Raw genomic sequence first — 23,288 nt, 5'->3', positions numbered from 1 at the left:
CAGAAGCCGCAGCGTCAACCTGACCAAGACTCGGGATAGCAGCTGAAAGATCGGAATCAGAGCCTGAATATCCTGAACCCGCTGTTCGGGAGGATAAACCCAAAACTGCCCCGAGTTGAGAACCGCTCCGATGAAGAGGAGCTTCTGAGAGGGGCACAGGTGTGACTTCGGCACATTGAATGAGAGAACCCCAGCAGGTGCATGAGGTCAGCCGTAGTCTGGAGATGGCCGACGACTGTCTGGGGCGAGCCCGCCTTCAACAACCAGTCGTCGAGGTAGGGGAAGACAGACACCCCTAACCTGCGCAGATGAGCCGAGACCACCGCCATCACTTTCGCGAACACCCGTGGGGCGCTGGTAAGGCCGAAGGGGAGCACGGTAAACTGAAAGTGCTCGTGGCCTACCGTGAACCGCAGGTAACGCCGGTGGGCCGGAAGGACGAGAATGTGGAAATAAGCATCCTGCAAGTCCAACGCTACCATCCAGTCTCCAGGGTCCAGGGCAGCTAAGACCTGAGCCAAAGTCAGCATCTCTAACTTCTCCTTCCGGAGGGAGCTGTTGATGTTCCGCAGGTCCAAGACAGGACGTAGGTCCCCTTTGCCCTTCTTGGGTACCAGAAAGTAGTGGGAGTAACCGCCACACCCTACTTCTGGCGCAGGAACGCGCTCGATGGCCCCCTTGGCCAAGAGGGCCATAACTTCCTCTTGTTGAAGAATCAAGTGATCCCCCGACGCGCGGTGGTACTAAGGTGGTATGGCTGGAGGGGTCGCCTCGAAGGGGAGGGAGTAGCCCCTTCGGACGATTTGCAGCACCCACCTGTCCGATGTGACAGTGCGCCAGTGGTGGTGGTGATGGCGAACCCTGCCCCCCCCGGAGTCACATGGGCCTGAAAGCTCTGACTAGGAGGGTTTCGAGGCGGATGCTGCAGGGGCAGGAGTGGACTGGCATCGCCATTGTCCCCGACCGCTGCCACGGCGGTTTCCACGTCCGCCATCGCGCTGGATGGAAGTCTGCGGACGGTGGCTGGCAGGACGTGTGGGGGCGCCCCTTCCTTGGCCACAAAAGGAACGAAAGGCGACCGTTTGCTGGCGCGTGGCCGAGAGGCCCAAGGACTTGGCCGTAGCCCTGGAGTCCTTAAAATGCTCAAGCGCATGGTCCGCCTTGTCGCCAAAGAGGCGACGGCCATCAAACTGCATGTCCAAAAAAGTATTTTGGACATCTGACGAAAAGTTGGCGGACCTCAGCCAGGCATGGCGTCGAATCGCCACCGTCGTTGCCATCGCTCTGCCCAGTGAGTCCGTGGTATTCAGTCCACACCGGATGGAATACCGTGCTGAATCCTGACCCTCCGCAAGGGCTTGGGCGAGTTTAGTCCGGACCTCCTCCGGACATTGTTGCAGCACGTCCGCGACAGCGTCCCACCAAGAGTGGGTGTAACGGCTCAAGAGGCACTCGGTGTTGATTGACGGCAACCCCAAACTACTTGAGGAGAACATCTTTCTACCATACTGTTCATACCTCTTGGATTCCTGATCGGGGAAGCCGACGGGAATGTGGTCAGAGTTGGAGGCCTGGATGACCAGGGCTCTCGGGGTGGGGTGGGTGGACAGGAAGCAAGGGTCGCCCGGAGCCGGGCGGTGGCGCCTGGCCACGTTCCTATCTACAGGCGAAACTGTAGCAGGCTTGGACCAAGTGCCCAGAAGAACGTCCGACAAGGCCTCATCAAACGGCAGCAAAGGCTCGGCCGAGCTTGCCTGCGGTTTAAGGACCTCAGTGAGGAGGTTAGTCCTCACGGCCGCGACGGAGAGCTCAAGACCACAAAGGCTTTGGCAGCCCGCGTCAGCACCACACTATAGGCAGCCCCCTCCTCCGTAGCCACTGTAGGAGGGGAGATTAAACCAGTGTCGGGCGAAGTGTCCAGACCACTGGAATCCCCAAGCTCACCTGCCTAGTCCTGAGTAGACTGGCACTCATGTGCCAGAGGGTCCTCGGACCCTTCCCAATCCCCCTCGTCACCCATCACCTGGTACTCTGGTGTAAAGGATGGGGCCGGGTCATAGAAATAAAAATTTCCAAGCGGCGTCGAATACAGCGCTGACGTCGGACCCGAATCGAGGGTGGGATCAGGCACTGCGCCGTCCTGGGACGGCACCGGAGGAGACACCCTGGGGGCCGGCTAGGTTGTATTGTCTACCAGCGATGACCCGGATCCGGATCCAGTGGTACCCTGCGGCGTCGGGACCGAAGTCACCGAAGCACCAGACAGCACCGGGGCGAAGCACCCGACAGCACCGGGGCTGAAGCACCCGGCCCGCGTGGGGACCCAGTTGGGCCCTCTTGGCCCGAAGGCGCCGCGGAACCCGACAGAGGAGTGAGTGACCTCATGGCCGAGAGGAACGCCTCGATCTCCTCCGGCGTCGCGTTCTGCTCAGGGATCGGCGGGCATGGAGCAGGCTGCGACACCTGCGGCTCCAGCGGATCCGCGGGGGCGGTGTCGCCTGAACCCCCGGCCACGTTGTGCAAGCGCCAGAAGAGCAATGACGCCTCTTCGACTTCTAACCTCTTACCTGAGGACTTAGAGCCTGAAGACTGGTGACGACTCCTGGAGCTATGATGACTCCGACCCCGCGACCGGTCCCTTGACCTCCTCGCGGACCGGGACAACGAGCTGGGCGGGACAACTGCCGGAGCTCGAGTCGCTTGCGGGACCGCTCTTTTCTAGCTATGGACGTCAGGGCCCGGCAGTCGGAACAGGACTTGTCATCGTGGTCGGAGCCCAGACAGTGAAGGCACCGGCGATGAGGGTTGGTAACCGACATCAGTCGGTTGCAGTCGACGCAGGGTTTAAACCCGGGCAACCCTACCGGCACCGTCGAGTCGATAGACTTCGAGAAAAATGATCAAAAAGGATCGAAAAAGTTAGTAAAAAATTGACTAAGGGTACCACTTTTTCCTGATCAGCGCTTGCTGGCGCGGAAAAAAGAAGAACTGACGTCAGCGTGCGAGGTCGGCGTCTAAGTACTCCGGCGACATCATCACGGTGCCAACGATGGCGACGACTGACGCGGAGCCGCAGACGACTCCTACCGACACGCAAGGGTACTGCTACACAAAAGTTTCCGGATCCAGTCTGACACCTGGGGATATTCTAAGGTAAGGAATCTAATACTAACCGGTTTCTTTCAGATAGTGAGTTAGTATAGTCTAGCCTGAACAGAATAGTGGCTTGGACTATCAACTGGAGGGTGGATGGGTCAAAGAAGCCCGGCATAGGTCTCAGAACCCTGAGGATACCAAACCAGGGGTTAGACTTCGAGCAACGACCCGTTGACCATTTGGCTGGAATCAAAGAGTCTAAAGCATGGAGTATCCAGTCACAGAATGCTTTATAAGCTTTTTCGGGATCATTGACTAAAATATGAGGGGAGGATGCCAGGGTGGAACGCAGATCTTTTATATTAAATTTATGCTAGCAACGTCTCAATGTAGCTTTGAGGTTAGTTCTAGGTATGGCCTTGGAAAGCGGGCTGAAGAAAGTAACTAAAAAGTGGTCAGTCCAACATATCGGGCTAGGTGTCTTAACCAAAAGCTGGGATGTTGGAAAAGACCGGATCAAGTAAGTGTCCGGCCGAGTGGGTGGGGGCCCACAATCAACTGTTAATTGGCAAGCAGCGAAATCAGCATACAAGCTGCTGATTTCGGGGTCAGTGAGATAGTCAAAATGAAGGTTAAGGTCCCAAATGAGACAAAAGTTTGACGCCTTAAGTGCCAGGGAGCTAACGCCATCGAGAATAGCTGGCTTAAAATCAGAAATGGATCCTGGGGGGCGATAGACTAGTAGGCCAGAGATGGAGGTGGGCACATTAAAGGAGATTGAGAAGCGGGCGCATTCGCACCCGGCCACCTCCTCAATGAGCGTGCAGCTGTAACACGTTTTAAAGATCACAGCTATACCCCTGCCTCTGGACTCCCTATTGAGGGTTCAAATACTGTACCCCAGGGGAAGAGCGAGGCCAGGTTCAGCCACTGAGGCATCCGTCAACCAAGTTTTGGTGATAAAAAAACACACCAGGGGACTCGTCCTCAATGAGGTCATAGATCTCCATATAGTGTTTTACCATGGAACGGACATTCAGATGTAACATTTTCATGGTAGGTCTGGGAGGGGTAGGGGACAATGGAGAGTGGAAACTATAGCCACATTCTGCACAGCAGAAAGGTCCTTCCGCTACAACCCCTTGATGCTGACCACATGATCGGCTGCACAAACCAATGGACATTAAAGACTCCCAACTAACTCAGCACCCATGACTGGGAACCACCAGCATGTCTGGCGGCGTCCGGGCGCAGATGGGCTTGCCTTTGGCACGCCGCCGGCACGTCCACTTCACTCCCGCGCCATGGGCAGCCTATATAGGAAGTCGTCAATCAGGGAGAGGGAAAGACTAGCAGGCCTCCCTTACACGATGGCTGCTGTAGGATGGCAAACCGGAAGTGGAAAAAGTCCATGCCGGCTGGGCCCAAGCAGTGCTCCCTACACAACAATCAGCACGCTAATGTCTGTGGTGGACCGGGGAGGTGCAGAGGCACAATATACCCCCAAACAATTTAGTTAAAGCATTTAACTCCATCTCACCCGTTTCCTCAATGGGAAGTGCCCTGTTTTTCACTCACTAGTTTAGGATTGTACAAATACATTTTCAAACTACTTCGCTACAAATGTGCTGCAGGACAAGACGGTTTACACAACATTATCATTCCATGCACTGAAACCAAACTATTGGAGGGTGCCCACCCTACAGTCTCCTCCTTTTCACACCCGTAAACGTTACAAGCTCCTGTAAGCACCAGCAAGTCAAGGCATATAGTACTCCATTAATAATGCCTGCTTTCTGAATCCTACTTTACATGCCCTAAACTACCTTTCCAGAGTTGCTATTATGCCGCAACGGAAGCCCCATTTAGACACAAGTGCCATCTACTCAAGACACAAAAGGACAAGAGAAACACCAGATTATCTTCCAAAAAGGCATTTAAGGGCAAATAGTAGCATTTTAAGCAAATTATATTGACGAGCAATATTCTGTAGCTCTATTTGCTGTGGATGGCTTGTCTGGTGGCCTTTCCCTCTAGCCAGCCTGCTTACCAAAGATTAGAGTAGTGTAAAAATAAAAACGGGTTGCTGGTAAAAGACCAGAAAGCAGCCCCCACCTCCCAACCCCAAAACGCCTTCCTCAAAGGTCCGGGGAGGAAACAATATGCTTCTTGGCCCAAGGCAGAGCAGCTTGCATTTCCAAATAAAGACAAGGGGGTAATAAATATGCACAAAGGAATATTGATTACCTCCTTGTCGATCTTAATCTGTTTAAAAAGCAGTTCAAAACCTTGCTTTGCAATTATTCTTCCAGCCGCGGTCTACGCCTCCCTGTCTCCTTTGAATTGGCTTTTGCGTCTCGACACTTCTGGGTATCTGTGCGCGCTATAAATGGCGGATAACATAACAAAGGCCAGGAAACTGGCAGCTTCCAACTTCTCTGGCCTGCCAAAATTCAGGGGGTTTAATATTCTTCGCCCTGACTAGGTTTTGGTTACACAATACCCACAGAGATTAACAATGTTCCTAAGTACATGAACAGGCAGGAGTCGTCATCTCCCAATTTTTTACTTACCCCAAGTCAAGGGGGGTGTACAATACTTTCATATCCTACTAACCAGGAAGCAGTCATTTCTCCAACTTTGTTTCAAAACTACAGCTGGGTGAATAGGCCATGCCATTCCCCATGTTACACACTACAGGTTGTTAGTCCATAATTGGGGACATTTTCAATGCTGAGTCAGAGCAGCCATTACCTGAGTGATAATAAAAGAGATTTCTGGGAAAAGTCTGTGCCCACACTCCTAACCACGCTGTGGGCAATAGGATTTAAGTCCTCTTGTATGGGGCAAGCAATGGGATTTTGGGCACTGGAAACCCTCTGCACGCCGGTTTATGGTTGCATTATGGTGGAGTGGATGAGGGCAAAAGAGCTTTAGTAAATGTGAGCCAGTTTAACCAAATGTAGGTGGAAATATCATGCTAGGGCAGGAAGATTTTTATTTACTCAGGGGAAAGTCCAGGGGCCACGTCCAAGCTATGAAGCCACCTGCAGCCTTTTTGACTAAACTGTTGTGGCATGACACTTTCCTGGCGTCACACCCATTGTTTTGAGTGGAAGAGGGGGAAGAATGGGAGAGGCTATTTTTTCCTGGGCCACATTTGTTTCTTGGAACATAGCAGTCAAGTTTTACATCAACGGCTTCTCTGCCAGAAAATCTGTTCAGGCATGTAACAGACTATGCCCACATAGCAAAGCACAATTTCCATCCCCTTTTTTGGCAGGCTTTTCATACAACTCAAAAACAAACTTCTACCAAATGTGTTCCTGTTCTGCCTCTAATTTCACATGACAGATCTGGAGCAGACCTGAAAATAAATCAAGCAGAACTAGGCAGAAACCATTATTTTACAAAGTTTGTGTATTTTTAAACTGCACCACTCAAGTTAGGAAATCAAAAATAATTTAATAGCTTCCCCCATTTTAACCTAAGCTACAGTTGTCATCTGTAGGAAATCTGCCTTTTGAGTGGCCACCCCATATTTTTCCATCTTTGGCTGGAACCTATATTTTTGCTGGTGTTAAAAAACTGTGCACTTTAAAGGTGCTATCTAGTGGTACACTGCCTGTGCTCCACCTTTAAACAGTTTAATTGGAATATTCCGAATTGGTATATTTAAATTGCATACAAGACCCTAGTATAAGGTACAAAATAGATTCAGGGCCTGTAAGTCAAGTGTCACTACTGGACTTCTGCATCCATTATGTCATCTGCTACAGTGATGGTATATAAACCATGGCTTACTGCCGACCATTGTGGCCTGCCTGTGGCAGTTCAAACACTGCAATCCAACCTTTCAAAATAAATCCTTTTGACAGTTCAAAACATTCATTTTAAAGATCAGTAAAATCACTATGTAGGCCAGGCTGCCCACAAGGTGGGGTGCATAGTAATTAAAGGTAGGACATGTAGAAATGTAATGTTAACCTGTCCCTACAGTAACTAGCCCCCAAACACCATTTTATTTTTTCACTGTGGCAGACCCAACTGTCCTATGTAAACAGCATACATATTAAAACCCCTAATACTGTATCCTGGGAATGGTACTACCTAGAAAATGTAACTAACTATTTAAAAGTTATTAAAAATTGTATTCAATGATGAAGTCTGATTTGTAATAAATATTAAGTAAAAGTTACGATTAGAAAGTTAATTTGTCCCCCGCCTGAAGCCTGCCAGTAATTATCATTTAAATAGGTGTGAAAAGGTGTAAAATGCTTCCCATGATCAAACAATAGGTTGAGCTGAAAATGGAGATAACTCTTCTGAACCTGGCAGAATATGTAGGGTGGGGCTGTGAGCATATTTTTCCACAAAGTGTCAAATCCTGCTTAACTATCAAATCCTGCTTGACAGGCATGCTGGGTTTACAAACACTAGGGAAGCACTTGAGAGGAAGGGAAACCGGATGCCAAAACATTTGGGTACCCCTGTCTTGTTGCTAGCAACACCTACACATTTGTTCTACCAGACATATGTCTCTGGGTTTATTGTGGGAACAGTGACTGCTCCAAACTGTATTTCAGTGTTAGATGTAGGAGGACACTCAGATTACCGGAGGACACTCAGATTACCGGAGGACACTCTCTACACACCTCGCTAGGCTAAACTCTAGTTTATTCTGGTTGAATACTTTCACCATCTTGAAAAATGCCCAGTCAGTAGGGTTGACATAGGTAACCTTAACATTGGTTAGGGCATATCCAGAATTAATTCCCATCCACTAGCACCTGCCAGGCATAAATGTGGCTTCTCTAGATACCCAGTTAAGTTCACTTGTTTTACCTACAGAAGAGGACAGTAACTGCAGTATGGGACCTGAAAGGAGACCTAAAGAACTGGGCCTGCTCCCTCTTTTACCCAGGTCAAAGAAGTGGACTCCAATTGTCATAAGGCTGACCTCCTGTTCCTACTACAGAGATACATGTTATAAAAGGCATTTCTTGCAAATGCCCAGATGATCTGTGGTAACCGGACCTGGACTGGACCCCGCCTGATACCCTGCGAGTCTCTAAGTGCCTCCCCTGATGTCCTGGGTGACTTTAGAATTGTACTCCTATGGTATATTGGGACTTTAAGGAGGTCTAAAGTCAGAATTTAAAATATATGACCATGGTGTACCTGGTTGATATATCTGATCCAGAGCTACATCACGGACAGCGTCAAACTACATCCATGTCCCGCACTCACCTTATTGAATAGTCCATTTGTATATTTTTCTAATTTGGTTTGGGATTTTAGCTGTTTATTACTGTTTAAGTACTGCAAAAATACTTTACAAATTGCCTTAAGTGAAGTCGGTCTTCACTGTACCATAGTCAAACGATGTTGGACATCAGGTTAATGTAGAGACTTTGCAGGTTCATCCTGACAAGGGTTGTGATTATTCCTTGAGATGGGCGGTCACCCACCCCACATAATTCAAGTTCTAACGCAAATCTCACATCTTCAGAACAGGTGCTAGAGGCAATGAAGTACAACACTTTAAGCAATAACAGAACAATTTCATAGTTTCTGCACCACTTATGGAAAAAGCATAATAAAAACGGAACCATGTAGCTTATAATTCAATCCCAAATCAGCCACAAATCAGTATAACACCACATAGCGAGGTGTGTGCCAAGAAACTCTCCAGGAAAGTCAAGTTCTGAGGAAGTAGAGATTCAAAAAAAAATCTGAGCCCTCAGAAGAAGAGTTCTCTCTCCAAATAGTTTGATAACCCTAATTTAGCAAACTGCAAAAATATTTACAGAGAACAGACAAGTATGCCCAGTCAGATTATTCAGTTCTTGGCAAATATTTTTCTTCTAGAATGAAGAGTTACATCAATGCCAACTGCCCAAATGTAATTTGGGGACCTTACAACACCATATTAACTAAATCAAGCATGAGGGACCTCTGAGAAATGGTGAGGTTCTTTTGGTTATGAGAGTCAGAGTTCAGAAGATGCTGATTACTGCACATAATAGAGTGAGGATAAGAGTGTATTTTCAGAATTTTCTCAGAAAGTGTTAACATCCTGGGGCGAGAAAGACATTCCTATGATTAGACTACTTAGATTGAGGGAAAGATTCCTTTGTTGGAAAAAAGTAATAATTTATGATAGGCTCTGAAAGGACTTTCGGGTTGCAAGTCTTTTTTAGAATAAAGTCACAACATGGACACATCTTTTCCCAGCAAACAGTTTTACTGCCAGCCGTTTTAATGTGAGTGTTCAACTCAAACAATACATTTATTGTCACAACTGACTAATTTATTCGCGCACATTTTCTAAAAAAGTGGTCAAATACAAGGCGGTGCAAAGAAAGGATCGAAAGCCGCCAAATAAGGAATAAGAAATAATTGAGAAAACTGATTAATCACACATCCATATCACATGCCGGCCACATGAAAAAGAAAAAATGTCTAGATATCTTCCAGTGATAACTCCAACTGCTAGCAAGCTCCTGGCAAGGAGCTTTATCAGAGGACCGAAAAAGGGCTGGACAGACAATACCAACACCTCTGGGTATCTACAATCATTTGAGCCTCTAATACCACCTGTGCACCTATAAGAAAATGACAATTGTCTCACTTTCAACAGCAGCAGCCGGCCGCCTGTGCTGACCTTTGTTTAGGTTTCTGTGCAGAGAGACACAAACTAGCAATTCAGGATAGACTCCTACGAGTGAAGTGGGGTCAATAATGATTTGTACATGGCTGAACTCACTGACCTGGATTAGGACCAAGAAGGATTACCAGTTGTTAGCAACTTTGTCCCATGTATTTCAATCTAATGCGGTCATCTTTTGAGTTTCTATAGACTGACATTTAAAGTGCCACTCACTACAGTAACCAACATTTTATGCAAATAGGCATAAAGGTCTAAACCTGTTAGAGACAAGACACTCCAAGCAGCTGAAACTATAGCAGCTCTCATGCAGTATACTATTCTACAATCTTCTATGATGGTTACTGACCGATGCGGAAGAGCACCCCAATAAGTCCACCCAGCAATTGTCTTATACCCATGCCAAAAGCACCAACACCCTCCACAAATTCCCTCATGCCCCGGTAAAAATGTACCCAAATGTCTAGAAATAGCTGCCAACACAGCTTGGCTTATAAACCTTTCTCTAGCTATTACTTTCTAAAACATTTGATGGAGAACACCAACGCAGTTATTCAATGATGGTTCTTTTCATCAATATCTAGCCTGAATCATTCAACCATCTGAATGGCACCCAAACTTTGGAAAATAGCCATAATGCACCCCCTGAATAGATAGTCAAGATTGAGAATTCCATAAAGCTCACTGAACAGGGATTTAACTGCACACCTGAAGAGTCTTCAATAAAGATCTTAAAACACAATAAAGCATTTCATGGATGGCTTGTCAACTCTTTAATGCACCTAACATAAGGCCTTACCTACGTCAGACAGCACCCTGATACAGCTTTCCACAGATGCCTTCTGGACAGGCAGAAGCCAGTTGCAGTGATACACCCGAAAAACTCCTTGTAGCAACTGCACAAATACCGGCTGACGGGTCTAAATGAAGAGACAAAATATTAGATAGAATCAGATCTGAATACCAGTTAAGGTACCAAAAGTAACAGTGCAGAAAACATCAGCCACAGCCCTCTGGCAGAAATTGCAATTAATTTAACCAAGAAAGACTGTTGCAGAAGTCTACCAGGAATACAACCCATGTGAAACAGAAGTGACATTGCATGCTATTAGCTTTAGAATACAGTCCTATAATCAAACCAATCAGTCAAGTGACTTAAGGCGCTGTGCACTTTTGCTCTTGGTTGACTGTACACAGTTAAAACCAGAAGCAAAGCGGTCATGAGGCAGGCAAAGTTCAAATCCCCTTGCACACCACTTCAAGTAAAGTTACTTTCACCCAGTGTCAAAAGATTCAAAACCAATCAACCTTGCCCTCTATGTAAGGCACAACCACCTTCCTATAATATAATTTGTCCACCCGTGAGAAGTCGATGATTATTGGCTGACAACATGTGCTACCCGCACACTCGAAACATACACCCACATCATCAGTCTCAGCAAGGACATCCTTCACCACCTATCCTTAGTGGCAAATTAATTTCTCTAAATCTTGTGTAGAAACCCAAAGTGACTCATGAAATCACTGAAAATACCTCTATCACCTTGGTCGACATCAAGGGCTGCTACAAGAAAAATACATCACAATTATTAAATAAGTGTCCTAATCGTGGCAGGGAACAAACTGCTAAATAGCTTGAACTGCTATATGGGACTTGGGTGATTTTAATTTATTCAGAGGTGAAACCATATGGGATTGCATGCTTACCACATGGCCCAATGACCTTCAATTCTAACAATCATTTCTCATATGCTCTCTGCATGGTGATTTTTCTCCATCGAACTCTTCCAGGCTTAAGAGGGTATTCCTTGACTTATATCTCATCAACTGCATGAGCCCCCTCTGCATAACCTCCAACCCCACACGAGTAAGGTTTTTAGGTATTCTAGGCTAGGTATGCAGGTCAGGTCCTTAATATAAACAGTAACCTACAACTACTAGATACCTTCTCAGCCACCTCCTCAAATTCAAATTAATCCAACAGCTACTTAACCCACCCCCAGTCAAAAGTAGATTCAACCCATTTATTTCCCTTATTTGAATTACCAATATGCACTCATGTCACTTTTGCCCTGTCCACATTGCTTTATTATAATTTGGTCTCTGGTTAGCTGGCTTGTTTTCAAAGAAAGTAATTTCTACCCCGATCCATTTCTAGCCTAACATCTCACTTTCTATAACATATATTCAAGTATATTTTCCATAGCCGATGTTCATCTAATCTGGATAGCACACATCACAATCCAGCTTGATGCACCTTCACAAACATTTTGAGACCATGTCCTACAGAGTCTTCGGTAGCAAGCCAGGTCTACAGTAGGGCCCTCTAAAGGAGGATAACTAACAAACTGACAATCTAATACTGATGTTAGAAAGAATGAGACTACCTTCAATTAAATGCTAGCATTCACTGCTAGACACCCTATCACATCAAACACTTCACATTATCACAATGAGACTGAGAAGCCAATTACTGCATAAAAGGGTCAAAATGGTAATGTAATAATTCAAACCCAATAAGAGACATACTACAATCCTTGTTGGTTTTACAGGAAAAGAACCGGACATTTTACTTGTAAGGCAATTCTACATTTGAATGTTGCATCCACAAGCTAAAACTGCATAAAAATATTTTCATTTACACTGTAATGTAGGTATACGTGCTGCACTCAGGCCCAGACCGTACCTGCAAAGTGGTGCTCTGATCAGAAAAGGGCGAACTGAAGAAAGTGTTCACGATGCTCATCACTGTTTCCGTCACGTATTGCTCCAGAATAATGTCTGCATGCTTCCGGTCACTTGTGTTGTTGCAGACCTGCAACGGAGGGTAGCTTTTGTAAATAACTCTTGTAAGTTCATTCAGCAATTCATGTTTGGTGGTCAATAAAGAATGCTATGAAAAAACTATGCCGCTGGAAAGATCATTACTTTTAACAGTGTACTCAAGCTAGTCAAGCTCAGCTTCTATTCAAGACTATTTTGCTAGCTCAGAGCTGGGAAAATCTACTCTCAGCCCTTTATAATCTAAGTTATACCTCCTTAAAAACCGGTACCTCCCTTGTTCACAACTGGGGGTAGCGTTAGTTTCCATCTTAAGTGAGGGTTCCAAATCTTAGATCGTGTGTGAGGCCATCCAGTAAATTCTCGCACAAATGTATGGGTCCATAAACATCGGATGAACAGAGTAGCTAGAGTCTTTCCCTTAGTGAAGGAACACCTACATCAAAAGGAGTGCAAAGGCCTCTGTAAGAGGTTGGGCTAGTAAACTTAGGGACCCTTTCATTTCGATGGTGGAGGTTCACAATCTTGACCAAAGTCAAATATTTGAAGGTCTTACAGCAAGTGTAACAAATACCTTTCTTAATGTCACAAACAGGGGAATTGAGCGGGAGAGATGGGTATACAGAGGGAATAGCATAAACTCAAGGTCTAGGGTTATTTTAACCCACCTCTTCTTTACAGTACCTGGGGTGACAAAAGAGGATGTGGGACAGGAGGTAGTCGTTAGAGGCAACAGGATTCCAATAAAGGTCGAGGTAACAGCAAGGACTGCATTTTACATGCTTGCCTCGCTAAACCGGACCACCAGAAACTGCTTGCAGTCTGACACTTTACACCATTGGCCGAGATCTCAGAGCTGCACTGGTCAAAGCTTTAATTTTGTAAACTTGTGAACTACCATTTCTGAAACTGTAATGCATGAAACGGAGGGATGTCTCAGGATACAAGAGGGTATCACTACATAAAATCTCAAGAACTAGCACCTCTTTCGCCAGCTACAAAGAAATTCCAAACAGGTGCAAGTGTGGAGAAGAATATTCTGATTCAAGCATTTGACTATGAAAGATCCAGTACTGGAGAAGAAAATAAGTTACTTAACTGCAGTTCATAGATTCACATGTGAAAGCAGTATGTATCGTTATCATAGGCTATAATGGCAATGAGCACTTTAATAGCCTATGCCCTTTTTAAAAAAGGAGCAAACTTAAGCCAATTTGGCAATAGCATTCTGTGGAACACTCAAGAGAAGCAGAGTCCCTCTGATTTCCAAGCACAAGAGGGAATAAAACAATCCTGAGCTATAAGGGGGGCCTCTCTGGAGAGGACGGTGTGTCACATGTGATTCTATGAAAGATACCAGTACTGGAGAACTGCAGTTACAGGTAAGTAACTTTTTTTTTCTTCTCCACTATTGGATCTTTCATAGGTTCACATGCTTGAATCATAATAGCAAGCAGCTACTCTATTTGTATACCTTACAGTATTAGTACAAATAGCAGATGGTGGGCAGAAAAAATATACATAATACTTGTATGCAATTTAATAAATAATATATTATATATTAAACTTTGCATAAATTCTTAAGCAAACACATGGAACCAAAAGAGACTCCCCATATTGAAATGAGTGATGTAGTAAAACCTGTCCAACTGCTGCATAACTGTTCTGCGCCATTTCCAGGCAATAGTGCTGCATGAATATATGTAGTCTGTTCCAAGTCTAAGCACAACATTTTCTCCAGAAGCACTCTCGCACACAAAGTAGTTGAGGTGGAAACTGCCCTAGTTGAGTGCGCTTTTGGTTTTTGCTGTAAGTGGCTTGCCAGTGTTTAAGTGGCAGAACTGGATTGCAGCTGTAACCCATCAAGCAATCGTTGCTTTAATGACTGGAGCACCTTTACAAAATTGTACATATGAGACTAACAATTGGTCAGTACTCCAGAGTTTAGTGCGATGTAAGAAGAATTACAAATTGTTGTCTCATATCTTTTGATACCCAGCGTATGAATAGACCTGTCAACTGATCATGCTGGATTCGGAAAGAAAGTCAAAATATACGTTAATTGAGGCAAAAATCCGAAGCAACTTGGGAATTATTCCTGGATTGGTTCAGAGAAGCACCAAATTGACAAAGGCGTAAGAAGGGTTATTGAGATGGAAAAGCCTGTATCCCCCTTACCCTCCTGGTCGAAGCGAGCACTAGAAACTAAGCTACCTTCAACGTGAGAAATTAGAGGTCTGCTCTATGTATGAATGGACTCTTGATTATTTGAGAAAGAACTATGTTCAGGTGCCAGTCTGGGGCAAGGAGCGTTTAGTGGAGGAAAAACTCTGAACAACCGTTTCATGAACTGTTTGAGTATTCTGCTTGAGCAGAAAGAGAATTTAATGTGGACCTTGATATTGCTGGAAGATGTAGCCAAATAGACACATTCTCCAACTGTGACTGAGCTAATGGGAAAAGACAGGGTAGCACCCTGTCAGATGCTTGTAGAGGATGTAAGTTTAATTTCTGGCACCATAGGAAAAAACGTTTCCATTACAGTTTACATGTTTTTATCGTTTTGGTAGGTAATTGTGGTTGATTTTAATAGTTGGAGAAGCTCTGTGAACCAATGTTGCCTGGGACACCTGGGGCTATCAGGATGACGGGACACTACTCCGCTTTCATCTTGGTGAGAAATCTTTGGATTAGAGGTAAAAGGGAAAAATGTAGGCATGGATCCTGGACCATCAAATTGAAAAGGCATTCTCCGACGATTCTGGATGTAGATGTCAACTTGCATAGAACTGGCATTCACAGTTCTCGTTTGTTGAAAAGAGATCTAGAGCAGGTTTGCCCCACAACGAGAAGATCATATTTAGCGTCGACTGATCAAGCTCTATTTCATGAAGACTCTTCCTATTTCTGCTGATTAGACCTGCTAAGAGATTGCTTGCCCCAGGAACATGATCGGCGCGAAGAGTTATCATGTGTGTTAGTCATCTCCAGATTTCCTGAGCTTTCTTGAAAAGTGCCAGTGAACTTATGCCTCTTGTTTGTTCACATGTTGCATGCTTATGGTATTGTCTATGCAAGCTAACACCAAAGACCCTACTATCATTGGCAGGAAAACTTGGAGACCAAGTTAAATAGTTGCGAGCTACAGTTGATTGATATGTACGCTCTTCTGTAGCAGAAACCCCTTCCCTTTAATTTGCAGGTTCTGCAGATGGCCACTCCAGCCACCCCCCTCCCTACGAGGGAAGAATCAGTAGTCATTAGAAAGGGAGGTATTTTTAGGCAGGAACGTGAGGCACAGACAGTTGGGAGGCCTGGAACCACAAGGCTACAGAGTCCACCATATCTGGTGTGATAAGAACTATGTCATTGAATGATCCTTGTGTTTAATCTAATGTTTCTGTAGCTGTTCCTGCAAGACTCCCATTTTCAGGCATTCAAGAGTGATTGCACTGATCGCTGAGGAAATAATGCCCAGAAGCTAATTGAACAGACAAACTATTTGGAATAGTTCGAGAGCTAGTTCTTTGAGCCCTCGTTGCTTGTTTTGGGATATAAAGTGTTTCTCTTGAACCATATCTAGTGTGCTCCAGAACAGTTTATTCTTGGATGAAGCAGTTTCTCTTTGATAATTCATAAGGAGACCTAGTTTAAAAAACATCTATGGCCAATCCTCTGTGGCCTTGAATGCTTGGAATGCTGTTGGTGCTATCAAACAGTTAAGGTAGGGTAATACCTGATGGCTATCCTTCCTGGGAAACCCCCCAAAGTGGCTAGGCTTTGGTAAAAATGCAGGGAGCGGATGTGAAGCCAAATGCGAGAGCTTTGATGCAACGTTTGTGAAGCATCCTATAGATCCAGAGAGGTCATTTGGATTCGGTGTTGGAGAGTGCGGCCATGCTAAAGAATTGTTTACGGAAATACAGGTTTCATTTCTAGAGATCTGTTATGGGTCGCAACTCCCCTGTTTTCGTGTCTATGAGAAAAGAACGAGAATAGAAGCCCATTGCCGCTAAGGGCTCAAGGGCTAGGGAAACAATCATGGGGATAGCTGACATTCTTGTCCTGTGCCCCTTCGCAGCTCAATAACACGGGAGGTGTAATCATTTGCTTGCGGCGCCTCATAAAGAGAAGCCGAACAGAGGAGCTGGAGCCAAAGCCCAGCCAAGGCAACACTACAAAGATGTATTTTCACTCCACACTGTTGAAAGCCATACTGGCATCGAGGGAGAGAACTTCTGCATCATCTACGCAAAACCCCTGTCAAATGGAGTACCCCATATAGCAGTTTCCGGTTCAGTTGAGTGCTATGCATCGGCATGAAGCCGGATTGGTCAGGGTGTACCCTGGACATTATTACCCCTGATCTGCTGTTTCCAAGGACTTTGGGCTCTACATTGAGCAGATGATATGGGGCAGTATGAGGTGCGGTATGTTGGTGGTTTGCCTTTTTATGGGAATACCACGATAGTCTGTCCCAACATCCCTGGCTTCCAGAAACATGTTCAGGAGGTGGGGCGCTATTTTCCAAACTGTAGAGCAATTTACTTCCCTTCAGTAACAATATATCTGTAAGAACCATAGGTTAGTTATCAATTCCTTACCTTTGAATTACCCCCAGGCGTAAGACTGGATCCGGAAACTTTTTCGTCAGCAGTACCCCTGCGCGTCGGAAGGTGGTGTCGGTCGTTTCCACGGTGGTGGTGTCGGTCGTCTCCGTGGTGGTGGTGGTGGTGGTGTCGGTCGTCTCCACGGTGGTGGTGGTGGGGTCGGTCGTCTCCACGGTGGTGGTGGTGGTGGTGTCGGTCGTCTCCACGGTGGTGGTGGTGGTGGTGTCGGTCGTCTCCACGGTGGTGGTGGTGGTGGTGGTGTCGGTAATCTCCGTGGTGGTGTCGATGGTGTCGGTAGTCTCCACGGTGGTGGTGGTAGTGTTGGTCATCTCCACGGTGGTGGTGTCGGTTATCTCCACAGTGGTGGTGGTGATGGTGGTGGTGTCGGTCGTCTCCACAGTGGCGGTGGTGGTGGCAGAGATAACTTTGTGGTAGCTACATAGACAATGCCCTCGCATGTTGACGTTAATTTTGCACACAACTTTCCATGCCAAAAGCACAGAGCCATGAAGACACTGACCATGGTGCACAAAACTAGGGCCCTGAAAAGAAGTCCTTGACCCTAGAGGTCAGTTCGCACAATGGGGAGGATGGGTGGGGAGGTAAGGAATCTATAACTAACCTATGTCTTACAGATACATCATTTCCGAAGGTAAGTAACTTGTTCATCTGAAAGAAACAGTTTGTTATGATTCCTTACCTTAGAATAGATACCCCTACAATACCAGGTCTGCAAACTAAGTTAACAACAGAAAGTCCTGGAGAACAGAACGGCCAAAGAAGTGGTCTCTCTGGACTTGGCTGTCCATGCAATAGTGTTTGGTGAACATGTGTAGCGATGCCCACGTAGCTGCGGAATGAGCGTACAGTCCCACTTGCTTTGATGCACACAACGACCCACCAGGAGATGGTCTGTTTGTGACCGGCCTGACCTTTCTTAGAGCCCACGTAACAAAGAGCTGGTAGTCCACCCGGAATTGTTTGGTGTGATCCAAGTAGAAAGAAAGTGCACATTTGGGATCCAGACAGAGCCTCTCCTTTTGAAGGAGGCGGAAAGAAGGTGGGCAAAGTGATGGTTTGGCCAATGTGGAAAGAAGTAACCACCTTGGGATGAAAGGAAGGTCTAGTTCTAAGGACAACCTTGTAGGATGAACAGCCAGAAATGAAGGCTTGGAAGAAAGAGCTTGCAGCTCACTCACCCTGCGTGCAGAGGTGAATGCCGCCAGAAAGGCAGTTTTTAAAGTGAGTAGTCTGAGAGGACAGTTATGTAGCAGCTCAAAGGTAGCACATGAGGTAAGTAAGAACCAAGTTCAAGTCCCACTGAGGCATTACGAAGGGAACAGGAGGAAAAATAGGAGTATTGCCCTTATGGAACCTGTTTAAAACAGGGGACTTGAAAAGAGAAGGCCAATCAGAGAGCCTAAGGAAGGCTAAAATGGCCAGGAGGAAGCCCTTTAGAGTGCACAGAGCAGAGCCATGCCGGGTCAATAAAGGAGCAACAAGAGAACCTCAGAAAGCGGGGAGGAAAGGGGATCCACAGCCTTTGCTGTGCACCATGCAACAAATTTGCCGCATCTGCAGGCGTATACAGTCTTAGTGGAGGGACGCCTGGCTGCCACGATAACATCACAGACTTTGGGAGGCAGGTCAAACTACGTCACCTGCCGCCACTCAATCTCCGCAGAAAGAGGTGGAGGCTGTACAGGTTCAGGTGGAGGACCGTGCTGCTGCGACAGAAGATCCTCCCGAAGTGGTCTTATCGTAGGATCGATGGTCATCTTTAGCAGCTCGGGATACCAGACTCTTCGTGCCCAATCCGGAGCCACAAGAATGACTTGGGCTCAGTTGCGCTTGATCTTCAGCACTCTGGGCAGAAGTGCCATAGGCGAAAAGGCGTATAGAAGACATCAACTCCAATTGCGATGAAGAGTGCAGAACTGCTGACATTGCGCGTTCTCTTCTGTGGCGAATAGATCTAACCAAGGCTCTCCCCACTGCTGAAAGAGACCTCACACCACCTCCAAGAAAGAAGCCATTCGTGATCCATCATGCAACGGAGTTTGTCCACCCTGGCGTTCAGGGAACCTGCCAGGTGTTGAACTACCATGGATATGCCCTGTTCTAGCCATGTCCAGAGATGCAGGGCCTCCAAACATAGGGTCCAGGACCCCACCCTGTTTGTTGCAGTACCACATGGCGGTCGTGTTCTCCGTGAACACCTGCACCTCTCTTTCCTGGACAGAGGCACAAGTTACTACTTGTGTAACGATATATCTATAAGAGACATTAGTTAGTGATAGATTCCTTACCTTAGAATATCCCCAGGCGTCAGACTGGATCCGGAAACTTTTGCGTAGCAATACCCCTGCGCGCTGTTAGGCGTCGTCTGCGGCTCCGCGTCCGTCGTCGGCGTCGTGAGCGCCGGGATGACGTCGGAGTACTTAGACGGCGCCCATGCGCGCTGACGTCAGTTCTGATAACACAGCTTTTCCGCGCCAGATACGCAGAGCCATGATAGAACTAACACTGGTGCCATGAAACTAGGGCCCTGAAAGGGGATGACCTTAACCCTAGATATCGGTTCGCAGAACGGGGAGGATGGGTGGGTCGGTAAGGAATCTATCACTAACTAATGTCTCTTACAGATATATCGTTACACAAGTAGTAACTTGTGCATCTGAAAGAGACACGTTAGTGATAGATTCCTTACCTTAGAATAGATACCCCAGCAATACCAACCCCGGTGGTGGGTCTGCGAACCAATATCACACCAGAAAGTCCTGGAGGACGGAACGGCCAAAGAAGCCATCCCTCCGGACTTGACTGTCCAGGCAGTAGTGTCTTGCGAACGTGTGCAGCGAGGCCCACGTAGCTGCTTGGCAAATGTCCTGCAGGGGGACACCGCGGCCCAGGGCGGTTGTCGTCGCCGTGGCCCGAGTGGAGTGAGCCCGCAATCCAGCTGGGGGCTCCTTCCTCGCCATGGAGTAACATGCTTGGATACACAAGATGATCCACCTAGAGATGGTCCTCTTGTGCACAGCCTTTCCCTTCTTCGCGCCCACGTAACCAACGAAGAGTTGGTCATCCACCCGGAATTGGCGTGTGCGATCTAGGTAGTAGGAGAGCGCACGTTTTGGATCCAGACGGTGGAGCCTCTCCTCCTCTTTCGAGGGATGCAGAGGCGGAAAGAAGGTGGGCAAAGTGATGGATTGCCCGATGTGGAAGGCCGTGACAACCTTGGGCAGAAAGGAAGGCCGTGTACGTAACACCACCTTATCAGGATGAACAGACAGGAAAGGTGGAGAAGAAGAAAGAGCCTGGAGCTCACTCACCCTCCTGGCAGAGGTGATGGCAACCAGGAATGCCGTCTTCAGAGTAAGGAGACGAAGAGGGCAGTTATGAAGTGGCTCAAAGGGAGCACACATCAGATAGGTGAGAACCAGATTCAAGTCCCACTGGGGCATCACAAAGGGAACAGGAGGGAACATGTGCGTGATGCCTTTCAGAAATCTACTTACAATAGGGGACTTGAATAAAGAAGGCTGATCTGGTAGCCTCAAGAAGGCTGATAGAGCAGAAAGGTACCCTTTAAGAGTGCCCAGAGCAGAGCCCTGCTGGGCAAGGGAAAGAAGAAAGAGCAGCACTTCCGAAAGGGGTGCAGAGAGAGGATCCACAGCCTTTGCTGTGCACCATGCCACAAATCTGTTCCACCGGCAGGCGTATACCGACTTTGTGGAGGGACGCCTGGCTGCCAGAATGATATCACAGACTTCGGGAGGCAAGTCAAATGGCCTCAACTGCCGCCGCTCAATCTCCAAGCTTGTAGGTGGAGACTGGACAGGTTCGGGTGCAGGACCGTCCCCTGCTGCTGCGACAGAAGGTCCTCCCGAAGAGGCAGACGAATCGGGGGATCGACTGACATGCTGAGTAGCTCGGGATACCAGTATCTTCGTGCCCAGTCCGGAGCCACAAGGATAACCTGGGCCCGGTCGCGCCTGATCTTCTTCAGCACTCTGGGCAGAAGTGGTATAGGCGGAAAGGCGTACAACAGACCGCAGCTCCACTCGCGACGAAAAGCGTCTCCGAGCGAGTGCCGCCTTGGAAATTCCAACGCGCAGAACTGATGACATTGCGCGTTCTCTTCTGTGGCGAATAGATCTAACCAAGGCTCTCCCCACTGCTGAAAGAGACCTTGCGCCACGTCCGAGTTCAGACGCCATTCGTGATCCATCATGCACCGACGGCTGAGTTCGTCCGCCCTGGCATTCAGAGAGCCTGCCAGGTGTTGAACCACCAGGGTCACGCCCTGATGTTCCAGCCATTGCCATAGGCGCAGAGCCTCCTGGCAAAGGGTCCACGACCCCACTCCGCCCTGTTTGTTGCAGTACCACATGGCGGTGGTGTTGTCGGTGAACACTTGCACTACGCTCCCCCTGACAGAGGGGAGGAATGCCTTCAGTGCAAGACGAATCGCCCTCAGCTCCAGAAGGTTGATATGGAGCCGGGACTCCGCCGGAGACCAGAGGCCTCTGATCTCCGCCTCTCCCATGTGGCCTCCCCAGCCCTGGAGGGACGCGTCCGTCACAACTACGTGCTCCGGCTGGGGTAGGGAGAGGGGTCTGCCACTGACCCAGTCGCGGTCCGTGAGCCACCACTGCAGTTGCCTCGCAATGCCCTCTGAGATCAGGACATGATCGGATAGGTTGCCCTGATGCTGGGCCCACTGAAACTTCAGGTCCCACTGCAGAGCCCGCATCCGCCACCTGGCGTGACGCACCAGAAGGATGCAGGAGGCCATCAGTCCCAGAAGCCGCAGCGTCAACCTGACCGAGACCCGGGATAACGGCTGGAAGATTGGAATCAGAGCCTGAATATCCTGAACCCGCTGTTCGGGTGGGTAAACCCGAAACTGCGCCGAGTCGAGAACCGCTCCGATGAAGAGGAGCTTTTGAGAGGGACACAGGTGTGACTTCGGCACATTGATGGAGAACCCCAGCAAGTGCAGGAGGTCGGCCGTAGTCTGGAGGTGGCTGACGACTGTCTGGGGCGAGCCCGCCTTCAACAACCAGTCGTCGAGGTAGGGGGAAGACTGATACCCCCTGCCTGCGCAGATGGGCTGCGACCACCGCCATCACCTTCGTGAACACCCGTGGGGCGCTGGTAAGGCCGAAGGGGAGCACGGTAAACTGAAAGTGCTCTTGGCCTACCGTGAACCGCAAGTGACGCCGGTGGGCCGGCAGGACGGGGATGTGGAAATAGGCGTCCTGCAAGTCCAACGCTACCATCCAGTCTCCCGGGTCCAGGGCAGCCAGGACCTGAGCCAAAGTGAGCATCTTGAACTTCTCCGTCCGGAGGAAGCCGTTGACGTTCCGCAGATCCAAGATAGGGCGTAGGCCCCCTTTGCCCTTCTTGGGTACCAGGAAGTAGTGTGAGTAGCAACCACGTCCTACTTCTGGCCCAGGAACGCGCTCGATGGCCCTCTTGGCCAAGAGGGCCGAAACCTCCTCTTGCAGAAGTTGCAAGTGATCCCCCGACACACGGTGGTATTGTGGTGGCATGGATGGAGGGGATGACTCGAAGGGGAGGGAGAAGCCCCTTCGGACAATTTGCAGCACCCACCTGTCCGAAGTGACTGTATGCCAGTGGGAGAGGTGATGGCGAACCCTGCCTCCCACAGGCGTCACATGGGCCTGAAAACTCGGAAGGTTTTGAGGCAGGGGCTGCTGAGGGAGGTGTGGACTGGCCTCGCCGTTGGCCCCGACCACCGCGGTTCCCACGTCCGCCACCGCGCTGCTGAACATTTTGCGGCGTGTGGCTGGCGGTCCGTGGTGGGGCGCCCCTTCCGTGGCCACGAAAGGAGCGAAAGGCACCCGATTGCTGGCGTGGGGCCGTAAGGCCCAAGGACTTGGCCGTGGCCCTGGAGTCCTTGAAACGTTCCAGCACATGGTCTGCCTTGTCGCCGAAGAGGCGACGGCCATCAAACGGCATGTCCAGGAGGGTGGCCTGGACATCGGCCGAGAAGTTGGCGGACCTCAACCAGGCGTGGCGTCGAACCGCCACTGTCGTTGCCATCGCCCTGCCCAGTGAGTCCGTAGTATCCAGCCCACACCGGATAGAAAAGCGTGCTGCAT

At 48.3% G+C, this 23,288-nt stretch overlaps 1 protein-coding gene across 1 annotated transcript in view; it reads right to left on the bottom strand.

Annotated features, from left to right (window-relative positions):
* Positions 1–23,288, bottom strand: part of ITPR1 (inositol 1,4,5-trisphosphate receptor type 1) — a 1,666,678-nt gene that overhangs the window by 664,584 nt on the left and 978,806 nt on the right. Inside the window, exons 33-34 of the mRNA XM_086939209.1 lie at positions 12,453–12,581; positions 10,566–10,686 (exon numbers count right to left, since the gene is read on the bottom strand). Coding sequence (XP_086795335.1) covers positions 10,566–10,686; positions 12,453–12,581 — 250 coding nt within the window. The remainder of the gene's footprint in view (positions 1–10,565; positions 10,687–12,452; positions 12,582–23,288) is intronic.

The sequence above is a fragment of the Lissotriton vulgaris genome, chromosome 9 (genome assembly GCF_964263255.1).
Source record: "Lissotriton vulgaris chromosome 9, aLisVul1.2, whole genome shotgun sequence".
NCBI classification, from domain to species: Eukaryota; Metazoa; Chordata; class Amphibia; order Caudata; family Salamandridae; genus Lissotriton; species Lissotriton vulgaris.
Note: the sequence above shows the minus strand (reverse complement) of the source record. Positions and strands in the feature narration are given on the sequence as shown.